This window comes from Saccopteryx bilineata, chromosome 2, assembly GCF_036850765.1.
Source record: "Saccopteryx bilineata isolate mSacBil1 chromosome 2, mSacBil1_pri_phased_curated, whole genome shotgun sequence".
Classification (NCBI taxonomy): Eukaryota; Metazoa; Chordata; class Mammalia; order Chiroptera; family Emballonuridae; genus Saccopteryx; species Saccopteryx bilineata.
Genome location: NC_089491.1, coordinates 280,758,265 through 280,782,767, shown reverse-complemented (window position 1 = coordinate 280,782,767; position 24,503 = coordinate 280,758,265). Strand labels below are relative to the sequence as shown.

The 24,503-nt window shown below is 40.8% G+C and overlaps 1 protein-coding gene across 2 annotated transcripts in view; it reads right to left on the bottom strand.

The window, feature by feature from the left end:
• NME7 (NME/NM23 family member 7) overlaps positions 1 to 24,503 on the bottom strand; it is a 154,073-nt gene that overhangs the window by 78,720 nt on the left and 50,850 nt on the right. For both annotated transcript variants that reach the window (XM_066261087.1, XM_066261088.1), the window contains exon 7: positions 20,900 to 21,005. In XM_066261087.1, the coding sequence (XP_066117184.1) occupies positions 20,900 to 21,005 (106 nt within the window). The remainder of the gene's footprint in view (positions 1 to 20,899; positions 21,006 to 24,503) is intronic.

The window sequence follows — 24,503 nt, the reverse complement described above, 5'->3', positions numbered from 1 at the left end:
TATCTCAGGGAGGCTGCTGCTACTGTGCAGGTGATACCGAAGGCAGTAGCTGCAGTGACTGAAGCGCAGCAGAGACCCAGGTCACAGTGGCCCCCGGCTATAGGCACGACACAGCCCAGAAGAAGGAGAGCCACTGCAGCCGCAGCTAGCGCAGCCTGCCACACGGTGACAGGTGCAAGGGGACATCGGACAAAGCAAGGATCATCTCTGTCTCCCACTGGGAACTCCTAGAAATATCTGAGACCCTGCCCTTGGAGTTCCGTCAGTTAGAGCATTGTCCCAACGCACCAAGGTTGTGGGTTCCCTCTTAGCAAGGGGAACCCCAGTCCATCAATATGCAAGCACTGACATTAAAACCCCAATAGCACTTATGATCACTCAAAAAGAAAAATAAATTACTGGGTATAAATCTAACAAAACATGCACAGGACTTGTGCATGAAAACTACAGAATGCTGGATAGAAGACCAAAATAAACGGAGAAGCATCTCATGTCCACGATTCGGAAAACTCAACACAGACAGTTACAATGTCTGTTCTCCTCAGTTGACAAAGAGATTAGCACAATTCCTATCAAAATCCCAGCACAGTATTTTGTACAGACAAGATTACTTTAGAGAGATGACGTCAGAGTAATGGCGGGGTAGGAAGCGATATCGATAAATCTCCCCCAAAACTCAACAAGATCTTCAACCAGAAACAGAAAAACCTATACTTGGAGCCTCCAGATGCTTCGCAATACACCCGAAGGTATGGTCGAGTGAAAAATTGGCTAAATATATAAACAAACCCCGAAGGAAATAGGGAGTAAGAAATGCTCCGCCTTCCTCACTAACCTAAACAGGGCGGCTTTCTCTGGTAACTGTGAATATAGAAACTGAGGCGGGCAAAGGGGGTGAATAGATCCAGGTCGCGGCACAAACGGCCGAACCAGGCTGTGGCACGGAGATCCAAGCCGAGGAAAAACTGATCCTGTGGCAACCCGGGCAATACAAGCTAACACTCGCGCCAAACCCAAACAAAGAAGACAAGCGGGGCAGCCATTTTACCCGATCTCCTGGTCGGTGCGCAGTTAGTGGGCGAGAGATTTCTTCCTAAGCCCCGGGAGTGGGTGCCCGTGTTACCCCACAGAGAGGCAGAGTAAGAGGCCTTTCTGTGGGCCGAAAGCAGAATCTCTGGACAGCCCCAGCGCCCTGGGAAAGCCGCGCATGGGAGGGAGCGAGAACTAATTCCAACGGTGGAAATTCTCTGTGCTGGTGGGGGTTTCACTCAGAGGGAAACGCGGCTGGCCTCATATCCTGGTCTGCGCGCGCAGATAGGGAGTGAGAGATTCCTCCGAGTGCCTCAGCAGCGCGCGCCCGTGTTATTGCACAAAGGGGCAGAGTCAGGGGCCTTTGTGTGGGCCAAAGTGGAATCTCGGGCTGCCCCAGCGCCTTGCAAAAGCCGTGCACGGGGAGGGAGCGAGAGCCAATTCCAATGCTGCAACTTTTCCATGCGGTTGGGGGTTTCACTCAGAGCGTGAGACTGCTGGCCGGATATCCTGGTCTGTGCGCGCAGACAGTGAGTGAGAGTTTCCTCCAAGCGCCCCGGAAGTGGGTGCCCGCCTGTGTTACCGGACAGAGAGGCAGAGCCAGAGGTCTCTGAGTGGGCGGAAACCCCACCTGATTATGCTAGCAGCTCTGACTGACTGAGCCTTACCCAGAGCCCCGTGCTGAGTGGAAATAAGAGTGGGGAGTTGCCAGCTCTTTGAGCCTCTTACTATCCAGGCAGAGGCAGCAGCAACCCCATAGCTGGATTATCAGGCTACTAATTGAGGAAGGAAAGACTAGGAGAAAGGCTCCAGGAACACGGACTCTCTCACTGTCGGAGCCTATAAATGCTAATGAGCCTCAACTGCCAACGAGACTAAAGCACAATACATGACATTGCCATAGAGACTTATCAACTGCAAACCTCTACCTGAGTGTGCCAAAGGGGCAGAACCCGGGGTACAGAGTCACCGACCAGGAAGAGGGAGAGAAAAGAAAAAGCAAGAAGATAACCTCTCAAAATCAAGAATAATCTGCAGACTTTATAACCTATCCCATTTTATTATATTTGTTCATTTGTTTCTCTTATCTTCATTCTTGATACTTTTTTTCCTCCTACAATTTGGCCGATTAACTCTCTGCCGGTCTTAATCTCTCCTCTCCTTGAACTACACTACCCATAAGTGTTACATCTCCCATTATCTTTTCTCTCCTCTTCCTTTCTCTCTCTGAGGGTTGCACTCCAAAACCCTTAACTCTCTCTCTCTCTCTCTCCTTTCTTTTTTCTTCTTTTAGTGGTTCCCTCTTTTTTTCTCTCTCTCTCTTTCTTTTCTCCCTCTATATTAGTTTCTTCCTTTCTCCTTTACATCTCCTCTCATTAAAACCTCAATAACAAACAAATTATCTTATCTTGGATTCAAACTTATGTTTGTGGCATTTTGGGGGGGGTTTACTTCACCTTTTTAACTCACTAGCAGTACTCCCATCCCTGGCTCTCCATTTTATCTAGTTCTTGTTCCACTAAATACAATAGTAATATTTTTATTTGTCCCCCCATTTTTCTGTTTTCCTCTTATTCCTGTCATCATAACTCTTAGACAACCAACACCTAAAAGCAAATCATTTTATTCTTGACCCAAATTTTTTCCTTATTTGCTTTTTGTGGGTCCATACCCCCTTTTTTTTCTTTTTTTTTCTTTTTTTTGCCCCTTTATTACTTTTCCCCAATTCAGGCCCTCCATCACAGGCATTGTTTGTTATAATTCACAGTTCACCACAAGATTTTCTCAAGAAAGAGGGGAGAGGAGAGGAGAGGAAAAAAGGAGGGGGGGAATGATTTCCTTTTTTTAAATTTTTTATTTTATTTTATTTTTCTTTATTTCATTATTAATTTAAAAAAAAAAACTTTTTGATTTTTCATTTTTTTATTTTTTTTAACTTTTTATTCTTTATTAAATCTCATTAATACTATCAACAAAACCACCCTCAGATGCCATTAAGGAAGAGAAAATCGAATATCATGGATACAAAAGAAAGAGAGGTAACACAGCTAGACGAGGAAAAATCTATGGAGAAAAAATTTAATATATTGGAAACCTTGGAGCTAAATGACAGAGAATTCAAGATAGAAATCCTAAAAATCCTCTAAGATATACAAGAAAACACAGAAAGGCAATTTAGGGAGCTCAGAAAACAACTCAATGAACACAAAGAATATATGTCCAAGGAAATTGAAACTATAAAAACAAATCAAACAGAGATGAAAAACTCAATTCACGAGCTGAAAAACGAAGTAAAAAGCTTAGCTAATAGAACAGGTCAGATAGAAGAGAGGATTAGTGAAATAGAAGACAAGCAACTTGAGGCACAACAGAGAGAAGAAGAAAGAGATTCAAAAATTAAAAAAAAAATGAGATAGCCCTACAAGAATTATCTGACTCCATCAAAAAGAATAACATAAGAATAATAGGTATATCAGAGGGAGAAGAGAAAGAAAATGGAATGGAGAACATACTCAAACAAATAATAGATGAGAACTTCCCAAGCCTGTGGAAAGAACTAAAGCCTCAAGTTCAAGAAGCAAACAGAACTCCGAGTTTTCTTAACCACAACAAACCTACTCCAAGGCATATCATAATGAAATTGACACAAACCAACAGCAAAGAAAAAATTCTCAAGGCAGCCAGGGAAAAGAAGAATACAACATATAAAGGAAGGCCCATTAGATTATCATCAGATTTCTCAGCAGAAACTCTACAAGCTAGAAGAGAGTGGACCCCAATATTTAAAGTCCTGAAAGAGAGGAACTTTCAGCCACGAATACTATACCCATCAAAGCTATCCTTCAGCCCTGGCCGGTTGGCTCAGCAGTAGAGCATCGGCCTAGCGTGCGGAGGACCCGGGTTCGATTCCCGGCCAGGGCACATAGGAGAAGCGCCCATTTGCTTCTCCACCCCTCCACCGCGCTTTCCTCTCTGTCTCTCTCTTCCCCTCCCGCAGCCAAGGCTCCATTGGAGCAAAGATGGCCCGGGCGCTGGGCATGGCTCTGTGGCCTCTGCCTCAGGCGCTAGAGTGGCTCTGGTCGCAATATGGCGACGCCCAGGATGGGCAGAGCATCGCCCCCTGGGGGGCAGAGCACCGCCCCTGGTGGGCGTGCCGGGTGGATCCCGGTCGGGCGCATGCGGGAGTCTGTCTGACTGTCTCTCCCTGTTTCCAGCTTCAGAAAAATGAAAAAAAAAAAAAAAAAAAAAAAGCTATCCTTCAAATATGAAGGAGAAATAAAAACATTCACAGATACAGAAAAGATGAGGGAATTTATCATCAGAAAACCCCTACTCCAGGAATTACTAAAGGGGGTTCTCCAATCAGATACAAAGAACAAAAAAAAACAGAGCCACAAGTAAAAGCTCCAAGAAGAAAACAATAAAACCAAATTTAAACTGTGACAACAACAAAAAGAAAGGGGGGGAGAAGATGGAGATTAACAGTAGCAAAGGATGATGGAGTGCAAAAGTACTCACAAAATAGTTCGCTATACTGAACAGGGTAGGGACCCTTTTCATTACTCAAAGGTAACCACCATTGAAAAAACCACCACAGAAGCACATGAGATAAAAGAGATAGCAACAGAGGAAAGATGTATGGAATACAACCAAATAAAAACAAAAGATAGAAAAACGAAAGAGAAGGATCAAACAAGACACAAAACTAACAGAAAGCAAGATATAAAATGGCAATAGGGAACTCACAAGTATCAATAATTACACTAAATGTAAACGGATTAAACTCACCAATAAAAAGACACAGAGTAGCAGAATGCATTAAAAAAGAAAATCCAACTGTATGCTGCCTACAGGAAACTCATCTAAGTAACAAGGATAAAAACAAATTCAAAGTGAAAGGCTGGAAAACAATACTCTAAGCAAATAACATCCAAAAAAAAGCAGGTGTAGCAATACTCATATCGGATAATGCTGACTACAAGACAGGAAAAGTACTCAGAGACAAAAATGGCCATTTCATAATGGCTAAAGGGACACTGAATCAAGAAGACATAACAATTCTTAATATATATGCACCAAACCAAGGAGCACCAAAATATATAAGACAGCTACTTATTGATCTTAAAACAAAAACTGACAAAAATACAATCATACTTGGAGACCTCAATACACCGCTGATGGATCTAGCTCGGTCATCCAAACAGAGAATCAACAAAGACATAGTGGCCTTAAACAAAACACTAGAGCACCTGGATATGATAGACATCTACAGGACATTTCATCCCAAAGTGACTGAGTATACATTTTTCTCCAGTGTACATGGATCATTCTCAAGAATTGACCATATGTTGGGCCACAAAAACAACATCAGCAAATTCAGAAAAACTGAAGGTGTGCCAAGCATATTTTCTGATCATAAAGCCTTGAAACTAGAATTCAACTGCAAAAAAGAGGAAAAAAATCCCACAAAAATGTGGAAACTAAACAACATACTTTTAAAAAATGAATGGGTCAAAGAAGAAATAAGTGCAGATATCAAAAGATATATACAGACTAATGAAAATGACAATACGACATATCAGAATCTATGGGATGCAGCAAAAGCAGTGATAAGAGGGAAGTTCATATCACTTCAGGCCTATATGAACAAACAAGAGAGAGCCCAAGTGAACCACTTAACTTCCCACCTTAAGGAACTAGAAAAAGAAGAACAAAGACAACCCAAAACCAGCCAAAGAAAGGAGATAATAAAAATCAGAGCAGAAATAAATGAATTAGAGAACAGAAAAACTATAGAAAAAATTAATAGAACAAGGAGCTGGTTCTTTGAAAAGATCAACAAAATTGACAAACCCTTGGCAAGACTTACCAAGGAAAAAAGAGAAAGAACTCATATAAACAAAATCCAAAATGAAAGAGGAAAAATCACCACGGACACCGTAGGTATACAAAGAATTATTGTAGAGGCCCTGGCCGGTTGGCTCAGCGGTAGAGCGTCGGCCTAGCGTGCGGAGGACCCGGGTTCGATTCTCGGCCAGGGCACACAGGAGAAGCGCCCATTTGCTTCTCCACCCCTCCGCCGCGCTTTCCTCTCTGTCTCTCTCTTCCCTTCCCGCAGCCGAGGCTCCATTGGAGCAAAGATGGCCCGGGCGCTGGGGATGGCTCTGTGGCCTCTGCCCCAGGCGCTGGAGTGGCTCTGGTCGCAACATGGCGACGCCCAGGATGGGCAGAGTATCGCCCCCTGGTGGGCAGAGCGTCGCCCCTAGTGGGTGTGCCCGGTGGATCCCGGCCGGGCGCATGCGGGAGTCTGTCTGACTGTCTCTCCCTGTTTCCAGCTTCAGAAAAAAAAAAAATGGAAAAAAAAAAAAAAGAATTATTGTAGAATACTATGAAAAACTTTATGCCACTAAATTCAACAACCTAGAAGAAATGGATAAATTCCTAGAACAATACAACCTTCCTAGACTGAGTCAAGAAGAAGCAGAAAGCCTAAACAGACCTATCAGTAGAGAAGAAATAGAAAAAACCATTAAAAACCTCCCCAAAAATAAAAGTCCAGGCCCTGACGGCTATACCAGCGAATTTTATCACATTCAAAGAAGACTTGGTTCCTATTCTACTCAAAGTCTTCCAAAAAATTGAAGAAGAAGCAATACTTCCGAACACATTTTATGAGGCCAACATAACCCTCATACCAAAACCAGGCAAGGATGGCACAAAAAAAAAAACTACAGACCAATATCTCTAATGAATACAGATGCTAAAATACTAAACAAAATACTAGCAAATCGAATACAACAACATATTAAAAAAGTAATACATCATGATCAAGTGGGATTCATCCCAGAATCTCAAGGATGGTTCAACATACGTAAAACGGTTAACGTAATACACCATATCAACAAAACAACGAACAAAAACCACATGATCTTATCAATAGACACAGAAAAGGCTTTTGATGAAATACAACACAATTTTATGTTTAAGACTCTCAACAAAATGGGTATAGAAGGAAAATATCTCAACATGATAAAGGCCATATATGATAAACCATCAGCTAACATCATATTAAATGGCACTAAACTGAAGGCTTTCCCCCTTAAATCAGGAACAAGACAGGGTTGTCCACTCTCTCCACTCTTATTTAATGTGGTACTAGAGGTTCTAGCCAGAGCAATCAGACAAGACAAAGAAATAAAAGGCATCCATATCGGAAAAGAAGAAGTAAAGGTATCACTTTTTGCAGATGATATGATCCTATACATCGAGAACCCCAAAGAATCCACAAAAAGACTACTAGAAACAATAAGCCAATACAGTAAGGTCGCAGGATACAAAATTAACATACAGAAGTCAATAGCCTTTCTATATGCCAACAATGAAACAATTGAGAACGAACTCAAAAGAATAATCCCCTTCGCGATTGCAAAAAAAAAAATAAAATACTTAGGAATAAACATAACAAAGAATGTAAAGGACTTATATAATGAAAACTATAAACCATTGTTAAGGGAAATCGAAAAAGATATAATGAGATGGAAGAATATACCTTGTTCTCGGCTAGGAAGAATAAATATAATCAAGATGACTATATTACCCAAAGCAATATACAAATTTAATGCAATTCCCATCAAACTTTCAATGACGTTTTTTAAAGAAATAGAGCAAAAAATCATCAGATTTATATGGAACTATAAAAAACCCCGAATAGCCAAAGCAATCCTAAAGAAAAAGAATGAACCTGGGGGCATTACAATACCTGACTTCAAACTATATTATAGGGCCACGACAATCAAAACAGCATGGTATTGGCAGAAAAATAGATACTCAGACCAATGGAACAGAATAGAAAGTCCAGAAATAAAACCACATATATATAGTCAAATAATTTTTGATAAAGGGGCCTACAACACACAATGGAGAAAAGAAAGCCTCTTCAATAAATGGTGCTGGGAAAACTGGAAAGCCACATGCAAAAGAATGAAACTGGACTACAGTCTCTCCCCCTGTACAAAAATTAACTCAAAATGGATCAAAGATCTAAACATAAGACCTGAAACAATTAAGTACATAGAAGAAGACATAGGTACTCAACTCATGGACCTGGGTTTTAAAGAGCATTTTATGAATTTGACTCCACAGGCAAGAGAAGTGAAGGCAAAAATTAATGAATGGGACTACATCAGACTAAGAAGTTTTTGCTCAGCCAGAGAAACTGATAGCAAAATAAACAGAAAGCCAACTAAATGGGAAATGATATTTTCAAACAGCAGCTCAGATAAGGGCCTAATATCCAAAATATACAAAGAACTCATAAAACTCAACAACAAACAAACAAACAATCCAATAAAAAAATGGGAAGAGGATATGAACAGACACTTCTCCCAGGAAGAAATACAAATGGCCAACAGATATATGAAAAGATGCTCATCTTCTTTAGCTATTAGAGAAATGCAAATCAAAACGGCAATGAGATACCACCTCACACCTGTTCGATTAGCTATTATTAGCAGACAGGTAATAGCAAATGTTGGAGAGGCTGTGGAGAAAAAGGAACCCTCATACACTGTTGGTGGGAATGTAAAGTAGTACAACCATTATGGAAGAAAGTATGGTAGTTCCTCAAAAAACTGAAAATAGAACTACCTTATGACCCAGCAATCCCTCTACTGGGTATATACCCCAAAAACTCAGAAACATTGATACGTAAAGACACATGCAGCCCCATGTTTATTGCAGCATTGTTCACAGTGGCCAGGACATGGAAACAACCAAAAAGCCCGTCAATAGAAGACTGGATAAAGAAGATGTGGCACATATACACTATGGAATACTACTCAGCCATAAGAAATGATGACATCGGAACATTTACAGCAAAATGGTGGGATCTTGATAACATGATACGAAGCGAAATAAGAAATCAGAAAAAACCAGGAACTGCATTATTCCATACGTAGGTGGGACATAAAAGTGAAACTAAGAGACATTGATAAGAGTGTGGTGGTTACGGTGGGGCGGGGGGGGAGGAGGAAATGGGAGAGGGAAAGGGGGAGGGGGAGGGGCACAAAGAAAACAAGATAGAAGGTGACAGAGGACAATCTGACTTTGGGTGATGGGTATGTAACATAATTGAACGACAAGATAACCTGGACTTGTTATCTTTAAATATATGTATCCTGATTTATTGATGTCATCCCATTAAAAAATAAAATTAATAAAAAAAAAGATTACTTTAAAATTTTATGGAAAAGTAACTAGAACATCTAAAATAATTCAAAGCTAATTTCAAAACAACAAATTAAAAAAAAAAATACAGAAACAGTGGGAGGACTCAGTCTACCTGACTTCCTGACTTAGCTATAATAATCAAGGATGCGGTACTGGCTGAGTGACAGGCATATAGGCCAATGGGACAGAACAGGAAACCCAGACAGAGAGCCACACAAACATTCCCAACTGATTTCTGACAAAGATGCCAAAGCAACTCAGAGTCAGGGAGATGGTCCTTTCCAAAGGCCCAGTGACATGGCCCTCCAAGGAAAGCCAGGAAAGACAGTCTCTGACAGTCACCTACCAGAAGCGAGTCTGCACTGTGGAAGGGTCACACGAACTTGAGAGAAAGGCTAGTCTGGTCTCCGTGCGTGTGAATGCATGTGCTGGTCATATTACTTCACAGAACCCTCACAACAGCCTTGCTAAGAGGGAAGCACCATTAACTTCATTTTGTAGATGTTTACCTTCTACACTCAAGGGATGAACAACACGCCCAGTTCTGCACACCCCCAGACTCAGATTATACCACAACCAATTAGTCAAAATACTTAGCTGCCTTGTACACAGCCAATTAAATGATCAACATAGATTAAAGAAGTTCAAAACACGCTACCTCAAAATACATTGCCCTGGTATATTGATTATTTTCAGTTAGAGACACTCAAAAAACAGCAAATACAAGAAAACACTCTGATCTTCCTTCTTTTCTTAAAAGCAAGAGATAAAATTCCCATGTGCAAGGTGCCCTCACTCAACCAGACAAAAAGCAACATTCTTATCATTAAGGGCCAGAAATTGCGATGGAGAGAATTCTATACAAACAGACCTTCCTAAAATAATGCTGATCTTCCTTTAGTCTCTCCACATAGTTTAGTCACTTTTCCACGAGTGGCACAGTGGCCTTTTCTTTGTTCGACTTCATATAAAAGCAAGGTGGTTTCTCCATTTCTCTGGTCTTTGCTCCTGATGAAGGTCCCTGTGTCAAGTACAATGTGTCTTAAATAAACCTGAATGCTTTTCTCCTCTTCCTCTGTCTTGTGTCAATTTATTCTATAGTCCACCCACCAAAAATTCTGAGAGTAAAAAAAGTCTGCCTCCCCTACAATCTGCAAAGATATACATTATTATATATGTGCAGCCTATCTTTCTGATCTTAATGTGCACTATAAAATCAGTAACAATACAGAATGCATAGCTAGTAAATTTTGAACTGTTCAGAAGACCATCACTCGATTTATTAATTATTCAGAGTTTAAGGTTTCCTTTCTTATCATTTTATGCTTATCAAATTTGAAAGAAAGAGAAAACAATAATTATTTTACCATTTATTAGTAACCCTAGGAAAGAAACTGTTTTCCAGAAAGAAATCATTAAAAGTTATTAACAAAGGAGATGAACAATAGTCTTTAAAATTATAACAAAATAAAATTTCAAAGTTAAAAATTTAGTAGTTTCAGCCCTGGCCATTTGCTCAGCAGTAGAACATCGGCCCCGGTGTGAAAATCCCAGGTCCAATTCCTGGCCAGGGCATATAGGAGAGGTGTCCATCTGCTTCTCTACCTTCCCCCCTTCTCCTTTCTCTCTCTCTCTCTTTCTCTCCCACAGCCAAGGCTCCATGGGACCAAAGTTGGCCCAGGCACTGAGGATGGCTCCATGGCCTCCACCTCAGGCACTAGAATGGCTCTAGTTGCAACAGAGCAACGACTAAGATGGGCAGAGCATCGCTCCCTGGTGGGCAGGCCAGGTGGATCCCGGTTGGGCACATGCGGGAGTCTGTCTGCCTCCCCGGTTTTCACTTCAGAAAAAAAAAAATTTAGTAGTTTCAATTTTGCCACAAATCTCTACATCCAAAAATATGGCCTGTAGAAATAACTTAGTCTAACAGCAAGCTCCTTGTTGGGAGGCTTATTTACTATTTCCCCTGATACCATGACATCCACAGAGCAACCTGTACCCCGGACAGCAACCCAGCATCCAGGGAGCCTGCCTGGCACGGCAGAAATACTAAAAAAGACACCTTCACTGTGAATGGCAAACTTACCCCTGGCAACAGTCATATATAAATAGAGGAAACAAAACCCTCTTCATAGAAGTCAGAGCCCATGAAGAGAATACTTTGGTGAGCAAAACAACTTACAAAATGAAACTTGGAAGAAGCTGCCAGGCTGATACAAAAAGTTCACCATACCCTGGAGGCTCCACGCCACCATGCAGACGCTCAACAGGGGTAATGAGAAACGAAACCGAAGGATAGGAACATGTCAGCCAAGAAATCTTGCGTTTTATTTGGGTAAGAACCCGTATTAAGTTTTCATCCTGGTGGAGCCAACAGTGCATGAACGAGCAAAACTGATACATAAAAAGATGACATGCTTCATATTAATAACCAATGTAAATCAAATTGGAGAAATCTGATTTCTTTTAAAATGTAAAAAACCTAGTGAAATAAAAATAAAAGGTATTTTAACAAAAAAATACGGCTAGGTGTCTTTAAAATGTGATTAATGTCAAGACAAATCAAAGCTAGAGATGATAAGAGTTTAGACTAATTTCCAATGCCAAAATACAAAAGAAATTACAAGAATTGCTAAATTCACAGAGGAAATTAATTCTGACCCTGGCAAACGTGCATAACAAAGAACCGTAATCATCACGGAGAGGTGGAAAAGCTTTCTCCTAGACTCTGTGGAATCATAAACAACACTGCTTTACTGATAATTGTCCAGCAATTTTTAATCAGGTGAAAGGATAAACTCACAGATCAGATTGGCTGCAAATGTCTATGATTTCCTGCCTCCTAGTAAGCAAAAATACTGCAGAATCACATTAAGTCAACAGAAGAAGAGAGTTTAGCTGTTAGCAGAATGGTTAAACTGAGAACTGCTAGGAGGCACTTAGGTCTTAAAGGGTCTCACACTCATCTACTAGCTGATCATAGAATCTATTCTAGCAGCAAGCAGGCCTAATGCACCCGACAGCATTCTGGTTCTCCACTACACCACCCACCAGACTGAAAATAATGCATTTTTCCTTGCCAATGTCCTAACAAGCATAAATCCTATAAACTTCTTACAAGACAATTAAGAGTAACCAACATAGCTTTAAAGACATACCCACAACATAGTGACTCAGTACATTAAAATCCACCATAATGTAAGTAAGTGAGTAGACACCAGTCAAGGCAGGCCCCACACCAGCACAGGACAAGAGAGGAGACCCAGGGGATCTCAGAGCTCTAGGGAAGTGCCATCCAGAGCTCCTCCTTCCTGGAGAGACAAGGACAGGCTCAGCAGAGCAGAAGAGGCCAACAACAGCCAAGTGTGGCTGAAATAAGATCCCAATTTTAAAACAGACAGTCCATGGAAAACAAAAATAAAGTAGGGTATGGGCTGGACAGACTAGAAACAGAAATTTTGTAATATTAGGCGAACAGGTTATCCGAAGTCCAAAGTCAATGCCAGGTTACTAGAGAAAACAGGGCAATCAACCAATCAAAAGCAATGCTCGGTTTTTACACCACAGGATCCTGGGTAGGGCGAGATCTTTCCTAATCTTGAAGGAGGGCCGTGGAGGGTGGAGTAAGCACAAGTCCCATTAGAAGCAGACTTCATGTCTCTAGAAGTTCATGAGTATAATTATACAAGTGCTATACGTGTTATAACCCATCAGTGGAGATCTGTTAGTTTTATAAGCAAACACTGAAATGAAAAAGACTGAAAAAGTAATTCAATGGATCGACGAACTCCAACATCAACAAAACAAAGTAAATAAATCTTTTTCTTTTCTTAAAATTATTACTGTCTCATTTTTTAAAGACATATAAAGAACGAGGTTTTCAAAGCTAGAGTTATACAGGTTTGTTTTTTTTATAGGTACGCTGATTTTTGTTTATTCCAGCTATCCTAAATCACAGATATCCACAAATTTCGGCCTCTGATTTCATGAACATTGTTTCTTCCACTGGTTTGAAATGGCACTATCTGATTTCCCCAGCAGATAATACTATCCTGCCTGTGGGGAGCACTGCTGCACGCCCTAGGGTGCACCTGGGTCTCCTTCTGTTTCCCAGCCTGGTGTCTAGTGGTTCCCAAAATGTGGTCCCTGCATTAGCAGTCGGCATGACCTGGCACTTGTTGGAAATGCAGATGGACTGACATCGAGGCTCTGGAGGCAGGACCTGGGATCTGCACTTTAACAAACACTCCAGGACTTGTTTGAGAACGTTTGAGAACTGATGACCTGAGAGCAAGATCTCAGGACAACAGGAAAATGACCACTGTCCCAGGTACAGAGAAGGCTAATGTGACCTGAAAAGCCTATGATTATAATTTCCAGTCACATACTTCCTTACTCCCGCTACTCCAAACCTACAGCATCCTACTGAGGAAGTCACAAATGAGTGCATTTTTTAAACTTTGAACTTTTTGTCTTACTTTCCTCGAGACTCTATCATTTAATTTTTAAGGCCATTCTTTGTCAGAAAACACGTGAAATGAAAGGAAAATGTGTATAGTGAAAGCAAGTCTCCCTCCCAGCCCGGAACCTCAGCCCTTCTTCTTGAGGGAAGTGTGGGGATCGCTTTGTAAAGTATATGATTGTCTAACCACTATGCTGTACACCTGAAACTAATACAAAGTAATACTGAATGTCAACTGTAATTGAAAGCTGAAATTTAAAGAGAGAGAGAGAGAGACCTTGCAAACCATCCCTCTGATAACTGGGCTGGTCTGTAATAATCACCATGAAAACAGCTCCAGAGAAAAAACTTCTGTCTTGCAGACACCGGTCACCGTATGACAACAGAGAGGCAGTTAGATATAAACTGGTGCTAGGTTACAAATAGCTAACCACCAAACAGGCGGGAGCCACAAAAGCATGGGCCCCCAGAGCAAGAGAGACGTGAGGACGCAGACACGCAGGGCACCATTTCCTCTCCACCCAAACACTTACAGCACTTTTCGTAATTGTGAACCCCTCCAATTCTCTAACATCTCACGGGGAAACCCAAGCTTTTCTGAGACCCGTAGTTAGGTATATTTTTTTAAGATGTGTACTCTTTTTCTTCCTCATAAGAATCAATTATCATTACATTGTCAGAATTTCAGCATTTCTAATCTGCCCTGTAACCTGAACCCTCTTTTAAAGTCTGACAATGTGAGATCATGCTACCTTAGCTTTTCAATTCTAAAACCTTTCCTAGTAAGTCACATGGCATGCCGAGTCTCTGGACCCCAGCTCCACAGGAATCGGTCTAGCACCTAGCTGGCAGGAGGGATGCAGCCCGAAGAGCAAAGCCACAGCCTTGGCGGAAGGGGCCCCTGTCTTCTGTCACTGTGCATCTGTGCAGAGGCGGCCTCAGCAGGAGACACGGAAACTAGCACAGGGGCTCCTCAAGGCAGCAGTGGGAACATACCACCTTTGCTACAAACTCTCTGAGCTCTTCTTTCTATGCATCTAGGTCATGTGCAACGATGTTCAACATTAGTTATCATGTGTTGTGAAATTTCATGGCCCTCTAACAGCCACGTGAATGAAAAACAGGCGGGCGGGGGGGGGGGGGTACTCTGTCCTAAAGTGCTGTATGGAAACGTGCACCAGTCCTGGTCCTCCTGGAACCCTCTGTGCGAGCCCGGACCCTAACAGGTTAGCCGAGCTAGACCTCAAAGGCAAGCAAGCGGCAAGGGGCTTCGATAGCCTCATTCCCTGAATGGTGACTACTAAACCCTCAAGTGAAAACAAGTGGAAAAAGGGGAGGAGGAAATGAAGTTTCCAAATTATTTTGAAATGAAATAATACTCCTTCCAATAAATATTGTCCCTTAAGTACACACATACAGGATGTCCCATAAGTCTTAGTGCTGGTTTTAGTAACTTAGAAAATATGTCTTATAATAATATAATAAAATATTATTTCACCTGACCAGACCGTGGTGCACTGGATAGTGTCAGACTGGGATGCAGAGCACCCAGATTTGAAACCCCAAGGTTGTTGGCCTGAGCACGGCTCACCAGCTTGGGCGCAGGGTCGCTGGCTTGAGCAAGGGGTCACTCGCTCTGCTGTAGTCCCCCAGGTCAAGGCACATGTGAGAAAGCAAGCAATGAACAACTAAAGAGGCACAACAAAGAATTAAAGCTTCTCATCTCTCTCCCTTCCTGTCTGTCCCTATCTGTCCCTCTGTCTCTCTCTCTGCCTCTGTCATAAAAAGAAAAAAATATTATTTCAGAGTTTCAATATATAAATTTTTTTAAATGTTTACCAAAACATAAACTTAAATATTTTTCAAAAATATAAAATGAAATATAAAAGAAATGTAAGTAATTATGCTTGCAAGGGGTATTTTTAAGTTCGTAACATTTGTATTTCTAAAATTATGAAGGCTTAAAACTGCATTCTGACTTTTGAGACCCCTATCTTGGAGAACAATGGGGTCTGCGGGGGGAAGAGGGTGGGAGAACAGGGTGCGGGAGATGCAGGAGGACCGAAGGGGGACAGGTGATGACGGAGGGAGACTTGACTTGGGGTGGTGAACACTCAAAGTAATATGCAGTTGGTGTATTGTAGAAATATGCACCTAAAATCTGTTGAATTTTATTAACTAATTTCACCCCAATAAACTCAAATTTAAAAAAAGTCAGCCAAGTAACCCCAGGTACACCACTGAAGAATCACATGAGCCCAGGCAATCCACAGACTTGTGAGAAATAAAACATTGTTTTTAAAGTAACTAAGTTTTCAGATGGTTTGTTTGAAATAAGGCAAACTGCTGATTTTTAAAAAAATGTATCACGTCATATAATCTCTACAGTTACTATTACTAAAGCTAGCATTTTCTTGCACACTACACAAACTGCTCTCAGTACATCGCGTGTGTTAACTTGTTGAAAATAGGTTCCATCACCTTCATTTTGCAGATGAAGAAAAGGGCTTTAGAGAGGTCTAGAAATCTTTCCAAGGTCACAACTAGCAAGTGTCAAGCGACAGAATGATCATCGTCATTCGGAACATTACTTCCTACGATCACTCTCACCAGGTCCAGCAGGACTTTCACGGACCTTTTTGCCATTCCTTTACCTAGATTCTTGTTTCCTCTAAATCGGACGGACGAGTCCAGGCCTCTCGCTTATATAGATATCGCTAGGTTCCAAGGAGGGCTAAGGTTCCTGAGGCACACATCACAGTTGCTAGGTGCTGGGCCGTGGCTGCCTAGCAACAGATGCTTCTTCATTCCAGGAAGGTGTGATGAGTAAGCCCTGACTTCCAAAGATAAAAGGCAGAGTAACTTTCCATTGCTTTGTCATGTGTCATGGATAGAGAGCCTCTCAGAAAGGCACACAATGGAGCCTGGAATAAATCTAGTCAATTGTCCTTTTCCATTGGAACATATTCAAACAATCAAACTACCTACTCCTCCTATAATTGTCTCCAAGGAGACAGGACCAAGCTTATAGGTGAAGGACTTCGTGACTTAAAAGCTTGAGACACCATAATATAGCATCTGAACTGCAGGCTTGGAATGAATTTATGTTACATAAATTATACATCAATAAGGTTAAATAAAAAGTTTAAAAGAAAGGAGAACAAACGTTCTCACATCAATAATTTGGAAATGGAGGAGATTTCAGTGGCTGTTTTTACTAAGACAAAAAAATCTCTGTCTTAGAAAAAAATCTGGAGAGACTTGAACAAGTTTAAATTTTATTAATAACATTTAGAGTTAGGTACAGATGCTAAAATTAGGGCAGGATCAATAAAAATACTCTATGGCAGAGAGAGTAAACTTTTTCTGTAAAGGGTTAGATATGCTAAGCTCTGCATCCTCGAAGTCAGGGTGTTACATTTCAGTGTACTTAGAGCATCTGTTATGAATTCCCTGTTTACTATTTGAGATAGAACATAAAACCACCACAAAACTTCAAAACTGGACCCACTCCAAAAACTTTTATTGAAACTGAGTTAGATTTACAACGTTTAAGTCCAATCTCCTTACACCAGAGGGTTCATGCCTCTTTCACATATCCCAGAAGCTGAATTCCTTGAAGGAAGCCAACTACGCAGAAGCTGGGAACAGAATCAGCCTGAGCAGCCCCTATCCAGGGGGTTCCGCGGGGTAGAATGTGTCCCGCGGGCTCTCAACCTACCTAGCATCCGAACTACCACTCAGAGCGGAAACTAAACCTCGGCAAGAGGTTTGAGAAAGAACAACCTAATTTTTAAAAGTGACGAACATGATAAATATAATCTTGCTGATGACAGATCTGCTTCAATTAGCATATCAGAGACAAGTCTGGCCTTTCATTTACAAACTGGCCAATATCCTACTAAATAATTTGCTTCTTAATAGATGAAATACAAACAGATAACCCCAAAACTGTCTGTCTTTTTAAAAACCTAAAACTGCTTTCAAACAGCCTCTATGAAAAAAAGAATTTTTACAGCCAAAGCACAACGTATGAGTTACAGAATTTATTTTTCTTTTGTAAGAATTTTCTACACTATTTCACAGAGTAACAGAATACTGGGGTTTAAAGGCCAAGGGAAAACTTTTAACCATCTTGACTCATTTTACTGAGAAAGAAACAATTTCAGCAAGCACAGTGTTATGAACAATGCAGTAAAACTGTTTAATGCACAAATTTGTTATAAGAAAAGATTTTTCAAACAAAACTTCAGGGTACTTCAAAGGCTAAATTCTGGGGTCATGACAAGTGCAAAAGCAGCTCTCCCAGATTTGGGGACCTCCCTCTGCCCAGTGCCAGCCTAAGGGACAGTCAGGACAGGTCATGGAGGACAGCTGCTGAACCAGCAAGGTAGGCAATCGCCCACTTCACGGACTTCCACAGACCACCCCTTGACCTGAGGAGAACAATGAAAGTGCTTTGTTCCTTAGACAGGGGGTTTTCTTCCTTTCTGCAGATGGTAGGTGTGGATATTTGATTTTGTTAGCATTGTAAGTTATTGCTTTGTTACGAAGGAGTCATTCAGCATTCCTTAAAAATTAAAAGACAACGGTATTAGTAGCAATGGACATGGATGTAGTAGGAGTCTTAGTAGTGGAATCACCGTCATCATGTCTAACACCTACATAGCACTTAACTGAGCACTGGGCACTGTACTGGGGCATTAACCCTTACATTTAATCAATTGTTTAGTTACTGAACCATTGCATTTAATCCTTATGTTCCCCTCTGAAGAAGATACACTATTATTCTCACTTCACAGATGAAGAAACAAGGTAGAAAGAGATTCAGTCATTTATCTAACACTCCATGGCTGGTAAGTAGCAAAGCCAGAATTCAAGCCTGTGTAACCTGATTTCAGAGTAAATTCACTTACTCTATAGTAAAATTTAACTACATAAAAATAATACTGAGAACATCAAAACAAACATATTGCATAATACTGAAATTAAAAAAGAAAAGAGAAAAGAACATTCACCTTGTTTTTCTTCTCTTTTAAACCAATTGCCCCAAGTGACAAGATATATTTCAAGCTACATCAATAACAAGACCACAAATGCCAATAATGCCTTATTACTATTTTTCCCACTATCTATTTCACACCTATTTTTTTTCTAGCGCTCTTACAAGTGAGAAGAGAACCAATCATTCATAGAGATTAGCTGCAGGACTAAGAAGTAAGGCGGCCTATATGCATGTGATTCCATTCTTTCTGCTAACAAATTCTTACCTACAAAGATAAGGCTGTAAATCAGTAAGTAACTCCATTGTACGTGTTGGCCACCTCCCCAAATCCACTTACCCCAACAACAGACTACTCAGACACTCCCCCTTTCACAATCTTCTCTCAACTTGGCAAACAACTCCCTTATCAAACTTGGGTGAGCTCCTTGCCTCACTGTTCCCACAAATGCTCAACTCTGACATCATGAACTCTGCCCAGCTCCAGTCAGATCACAGCCCTCACGGGCTTAGCGTCAGTCTCTCAAGGTTTACCTGCAACTCCACCAGCTCTGCCCATGACCTCGCCCTGGCCAAGCCTCCTGAGGCTCCCTCAAGGTGTGCTCTTTCCTGTAGCAAGCAGGATACTGAGTGTCGCTTGGTCAGCGGGCTCCTCTGACATTCTCTGGGGAGAGCTGGTGGTCCTCCAGGGGAACAAACCTATTCCTTCCTAGCAGCTCTCTTACCAACAACTTTCTTTCATTAACTTTTCTCTCATACCCGTACTAGACCACGGGTGAAATTAAATACACCAGGAAATGGGATCCTTACAGAAAAAGATAAACATAAACCAGCCACTGAAAGGGGGCCAAGTTAACCTAATAATAAATGCAATATGAGACTTCAAAGTGTGTTTTATTGTAGCCACAGTTTAAGCTAAACTGGGTGAATTACACATTTTAAAATGGTCTTAAAGCGTCGCGAAAAGCAAGGCTTAAAAATAAAAGAAGCCTCGATGCCAAGGTGAAAGTGTTCTGTCACCTTTTACTTTCATTTATTTGCCTCAAATGTTATGTATCAAATAGGAATACATTAAATCTATTAATGTATTAGTTATTAAAGAATAACTGAGTAAAAATGACTTAAACCTGTGTAAATATCATATTAGTCATCTGACATCACCTTGCATTTATATAATCATTTTTAAGTTTATTATAGTTATCTATGTACTTGAGATATTTAATACTCTAATTCATTTTTATTTCTGTCTCTTTCTATGCATATTTTTCCTTAGAAAAAATTAAATCAGATCAAGATCAAACTGAATGTACTAAAATCCAAATACTATGCTTTTTTTTAGAGTGGAGGCCTTTTAACAAGAACTTGTCTCATCACGTTTCAGTGTGTGTCTGTATGTTGTATGTGTGTCTGTATGTTGCATGAGTGTGTGTCCATGCGCAGGTAAGAAGAAAGCCCAGTTTTTCTCAGCGGCACCAACCATCTCAGATGTTACTGTGACCTCCTCCAGAAGTGCTTCCAACCATGTGGTGTTCTGCTGTCCATGCTGTGCAGCAACACGTCTACAGAAAAGGACGTGGAGGCTACAAGAGACCAGGGATTGCACTGAGCCTCCCGTTTCTACACAGGGGGAAATGACTGATTCTCACCTGGCCTCATTTATCTGGGGAAGAATGATAAATCCACCAATTTGACATCATTGCTGAGATTCAAAGAGATAATGCACAGATATTCAGTCTACTATCTGACTCAGAGGAAGTTCTCCATAAATGTTTTTTTTACCCATCCTGCATGTTGCTTCCCTGTAATTGTGGTCCTAAGCATCTATAAGATATTAAAGTACTTTCTAAATAAAGAAACACTAATTATGCAACAAGATCTTTAAGGTTCATATTCTTTCAACGGATAATTCTACTACTAGAAAACTAGCCAGAGGAAAGGATTGGAGATAGTGTCAAAAATTTGTGTACAAAGATATTTTTCAAACAGAAATATAGATTTAGATAGATTTATCCATCATATTTTGGCACATTTACTCATGTGCCTTTGAAAAAATAAATGAAATAATAAACTTACCGTATACTTTAATTTGTACATATAAAATACACCAAGAAAACAGACATCACCAAAATCAGCTTCTACGAACAAAACGGCTGTCTTGTACTCAACATGGCACTCACCATCACTGATGGCATGGGGCTTAATGATGCAGCAGGTGCAATTGGTAAATTTAGCAGTGTTTGCCGGCCCACAAACTCCACTGGAAGGAAAAAATAACTCCATTTCCTAAACACAAAGAGAAATGACGTTGGCATATGAAACCTCGTACCTTGAACTCCTAGGATATTTATGAGATAGGAAGACCTATATGTTCTAACCACTTAGCTAGCTATCCAGCCACAGCAGGCCAGAGCTATTCTTCACACAGCAGTCAGAATGAAACTTGTCCACACAGATCACATCACCCTGCACAGAATCCTCCAGTGGCCTCTTGTCTCACTGGGGATGAATTTCAAAGTCCAACATGTTCCGCACAGCCAGATGTGATCTAGCCCCTGGTTAGCCCTGGGGACCTGTCTCCTGTTTCCACAAAGCACTGCATTTCTGCTCTGGTCTCGCTGACTCGCTCTCCCTGGACTGCAGCAATGATGTTCCCTCAGATTCCGCAGGTATTATGCCTTTTCTTCCCTCGACGCTTTTCCCCAGATGTTGACTTAACACCTCAAAGCAAGGACTATGAGGACTTCCTGACTATCCTGTATTAACAGCATTCCGAACGCACCTCTACTCAACACATAACCCTTCCTCATCCTATCTCATCCTATTTGAGAGAGGGAGAGAGAGAGGACAGGAAGGGAGAGAGATGAGAAGCATCAACTTGTAGTTGCATCACTTTAGTTGTTCACTGATTGCTTCTCATATGTGCCCTGACCAGGGAGCTCAGGCTGAGCCAGTGACCCCTGGTTCAAGCCAGCGACCTTGGGCTCTAAGCCAGTGACCTTTGGGCTCAAACCAGCAACCTTGGGATCACGTCAATGATCCCACACTCAAGCTGGCGAGCCCACGCTCAAGCTGGCGATCTCAGGGTTTCAAACCTGGGACCTCAGTGTCCCAGGCTGACACCCTGTCCACTGCACCACCACTGGTCAGGCTCCTCACCCTACGGTCTATTCTCAAAGTAGCAGACAGAATGGTCATTTTAAATGACAATTCACACACGTCAGTCCTCTGTTCCAAACCATACAGTGACTCTCCGTTTTCCTCAGAGGGAAGACTAGTACTACTGTGGTCCACAGGACCCCAACTACCCATCCCTCCTCGCCCCCACCCAGCCACAGGGCCTGCTTCGCCGCTCCCTGGGTAAGTCAGGCAGAGCATGCTATTCCCAGGGCACAGGGCGTATGGAAGAGAGGGGAGGGAGGGAAGGTGGAGAGAGACAGGCCGGTCAGGTGTGGCTCTGGGGGCCAGACCATGGAAATCAAAATTCAATAATTGAGTTGTTAATACAACTTATTTAACAAAAATTCCTCTGGGCATAGTTAATTTTACTTGAGCAAGGTAAAATTTTCATAAACTGAGTATAAGAGAAGAAGTATTAGTAGGCTTTGCAGTCATCCAGACAAAATATAACAATAATTGAGACCTCAGTGACCAGATTCAAGGTCTAATTTGAAAGGCGAGCTAAAGGAATTTACTAACAGAGTTGTAAGAAAAAAAAACAATTATTGTAAAAATGTCTATTATTTCACTGCAAATTTGAAATGCAGACTAAAAACCATCTTGAATTAGCTGAAATTTCTCACAATGCCAAGAATAAATTTGCACTTTGTTAATTCATCATCAGTATAAACCCAGAATGATACTTTATTTGTATGGATTTAAAATAAGGAATAATTGTAGGAAGACATTTTCATAAATACTAGATCTAAATGTGAGAAGAAAATAATGTTAAGCTTGAAAATAGAGTGTTAGAAGCCAAGGAAAGAATATACCAATGATGCCTTCTTTTTGAATATTCACTGTCCATAAACTGCTATTCTTACATAAATTCAGTAATTCAAACATTGATGAGCCTCAGTAATTTCATTCTTTGGAACAAGAAATTGGAGAAGTATTTTAAATGGAGAAAGTGTATTTTGGCCATGACCAGATCACCAGTTCATGAGGGGGACCTACCATTGAACCACTGTTTAATGCTAGGCAAAAGGTCAAAGGTTTTCTCTATTATGAGATCATCTGTTATAATGAGATGGAAGAATATTCCTTGTTCTTGGTTAGGAAGAATAAATATAATCAAGATGGCTATATTACCCAAAGCAATATACAAATTAAATGCAATTCCCATCAAAATTCCAATGACATTTTTTAAAGAAATAGAGCAAAAAATCATCAGATTTATATGGAACTATAAAAAACCCCGAATAGCCAAAGCAATCCTAAAGAAAAAGAATGAAGCTGGGGGCATTACAATACCTGACTTCAAACTCTATTATAGGGCCACGACAATCAAAACAGCATAGTATTGGCAGAAAAATAGACACTCAGACCAATGGAACAGAATAGAAAGTCCAGAAATAAAACCACATATATATAGTCAAATAATTTTTGATAAAGGGGCCTACAACACACAATGGAGAAAAGAAAGCCTCTTCAATAAATGGTGCTGGGAAAACTGGAAAGCCACATGCAAAAGAATGAAACTGGACTACAGTTTGTCCCCCTGTACTAAAATTAACTCAAAATGGATCAAAGATCTAAACATAAGACCTGAAACAATAAAGTACATAGAAGAAGACATAGGTACTCAACTCATGGACCTGGGTTTTAAAGAGCATTTTATGAATTTGACTCCACAGGCAAGAGAAGTGAAGGCAAAAATTAATGAATGGGACTACATCAGACTAAGAAGTTTTTGCTCAGCAAGAGAAACTGATAACAAAATAAACAGAAAGCCAACTAAATGGGAAATGATATTTTCAAACAACAGCTCAGATAAGGGCCTAATATCCAAAAGATACAAAGAACTCATAAAACTCAACAACAAACAAACAAACAATCCAATTAAAAAATGGGAAGAGGACATGAACAGACACTTCTCCCAGGAGGAAGTACAAATGGCCAACAGATATATGAAAAGATGCTCATCTTCATTAGTTATTAGAGAAATGCAAATCAAAACTGCAATGAGATACCATCTCACACCTGTTAGATTAGCTATTATTAACAAGACAGGTAATAGCAAATGTTGGAGAGGCTGTGGAGAAAAAGGAACCCTCATACACTGTTGGTGGGAATGTAAAGTAGTACAACCATTATGGAAGAAAGTATGGTGGTTCCTCAAAAAACTGCAAATAGAACTACCTTATGACCCAGCAATCCCTCTACTGGGTATATACCCCAAAAACTCAGAAACATTGATACGTAAAGACACATGCAGCCCCATGTTCAATGCAGCATTGTTCACAGTGGCCAGGACATGGAAACAACTAAAAAGCCCTTCAATAGAAGACTGGATAAAGAAGATGTGGCACATATACACTATGGAATACTACTCAGCCATAAGAAATGATGACATCGGAACATTTACAGCAAAATGGTGGGATCTTGATAACATTATACGAAGTGAAATAAGTAAATCAGAAAAAACCAGGAACTGCATTATTCCATACGTAGGTGGGACATAAAAGTGAAACTAAGAGACATTGATAAGAGTGTGGTGGTTACGGGGGGAGGGGGGAAAGGGAGAGGGAAAGGGGGAGGGGGAGGGGCACAAAGAAAACTAGA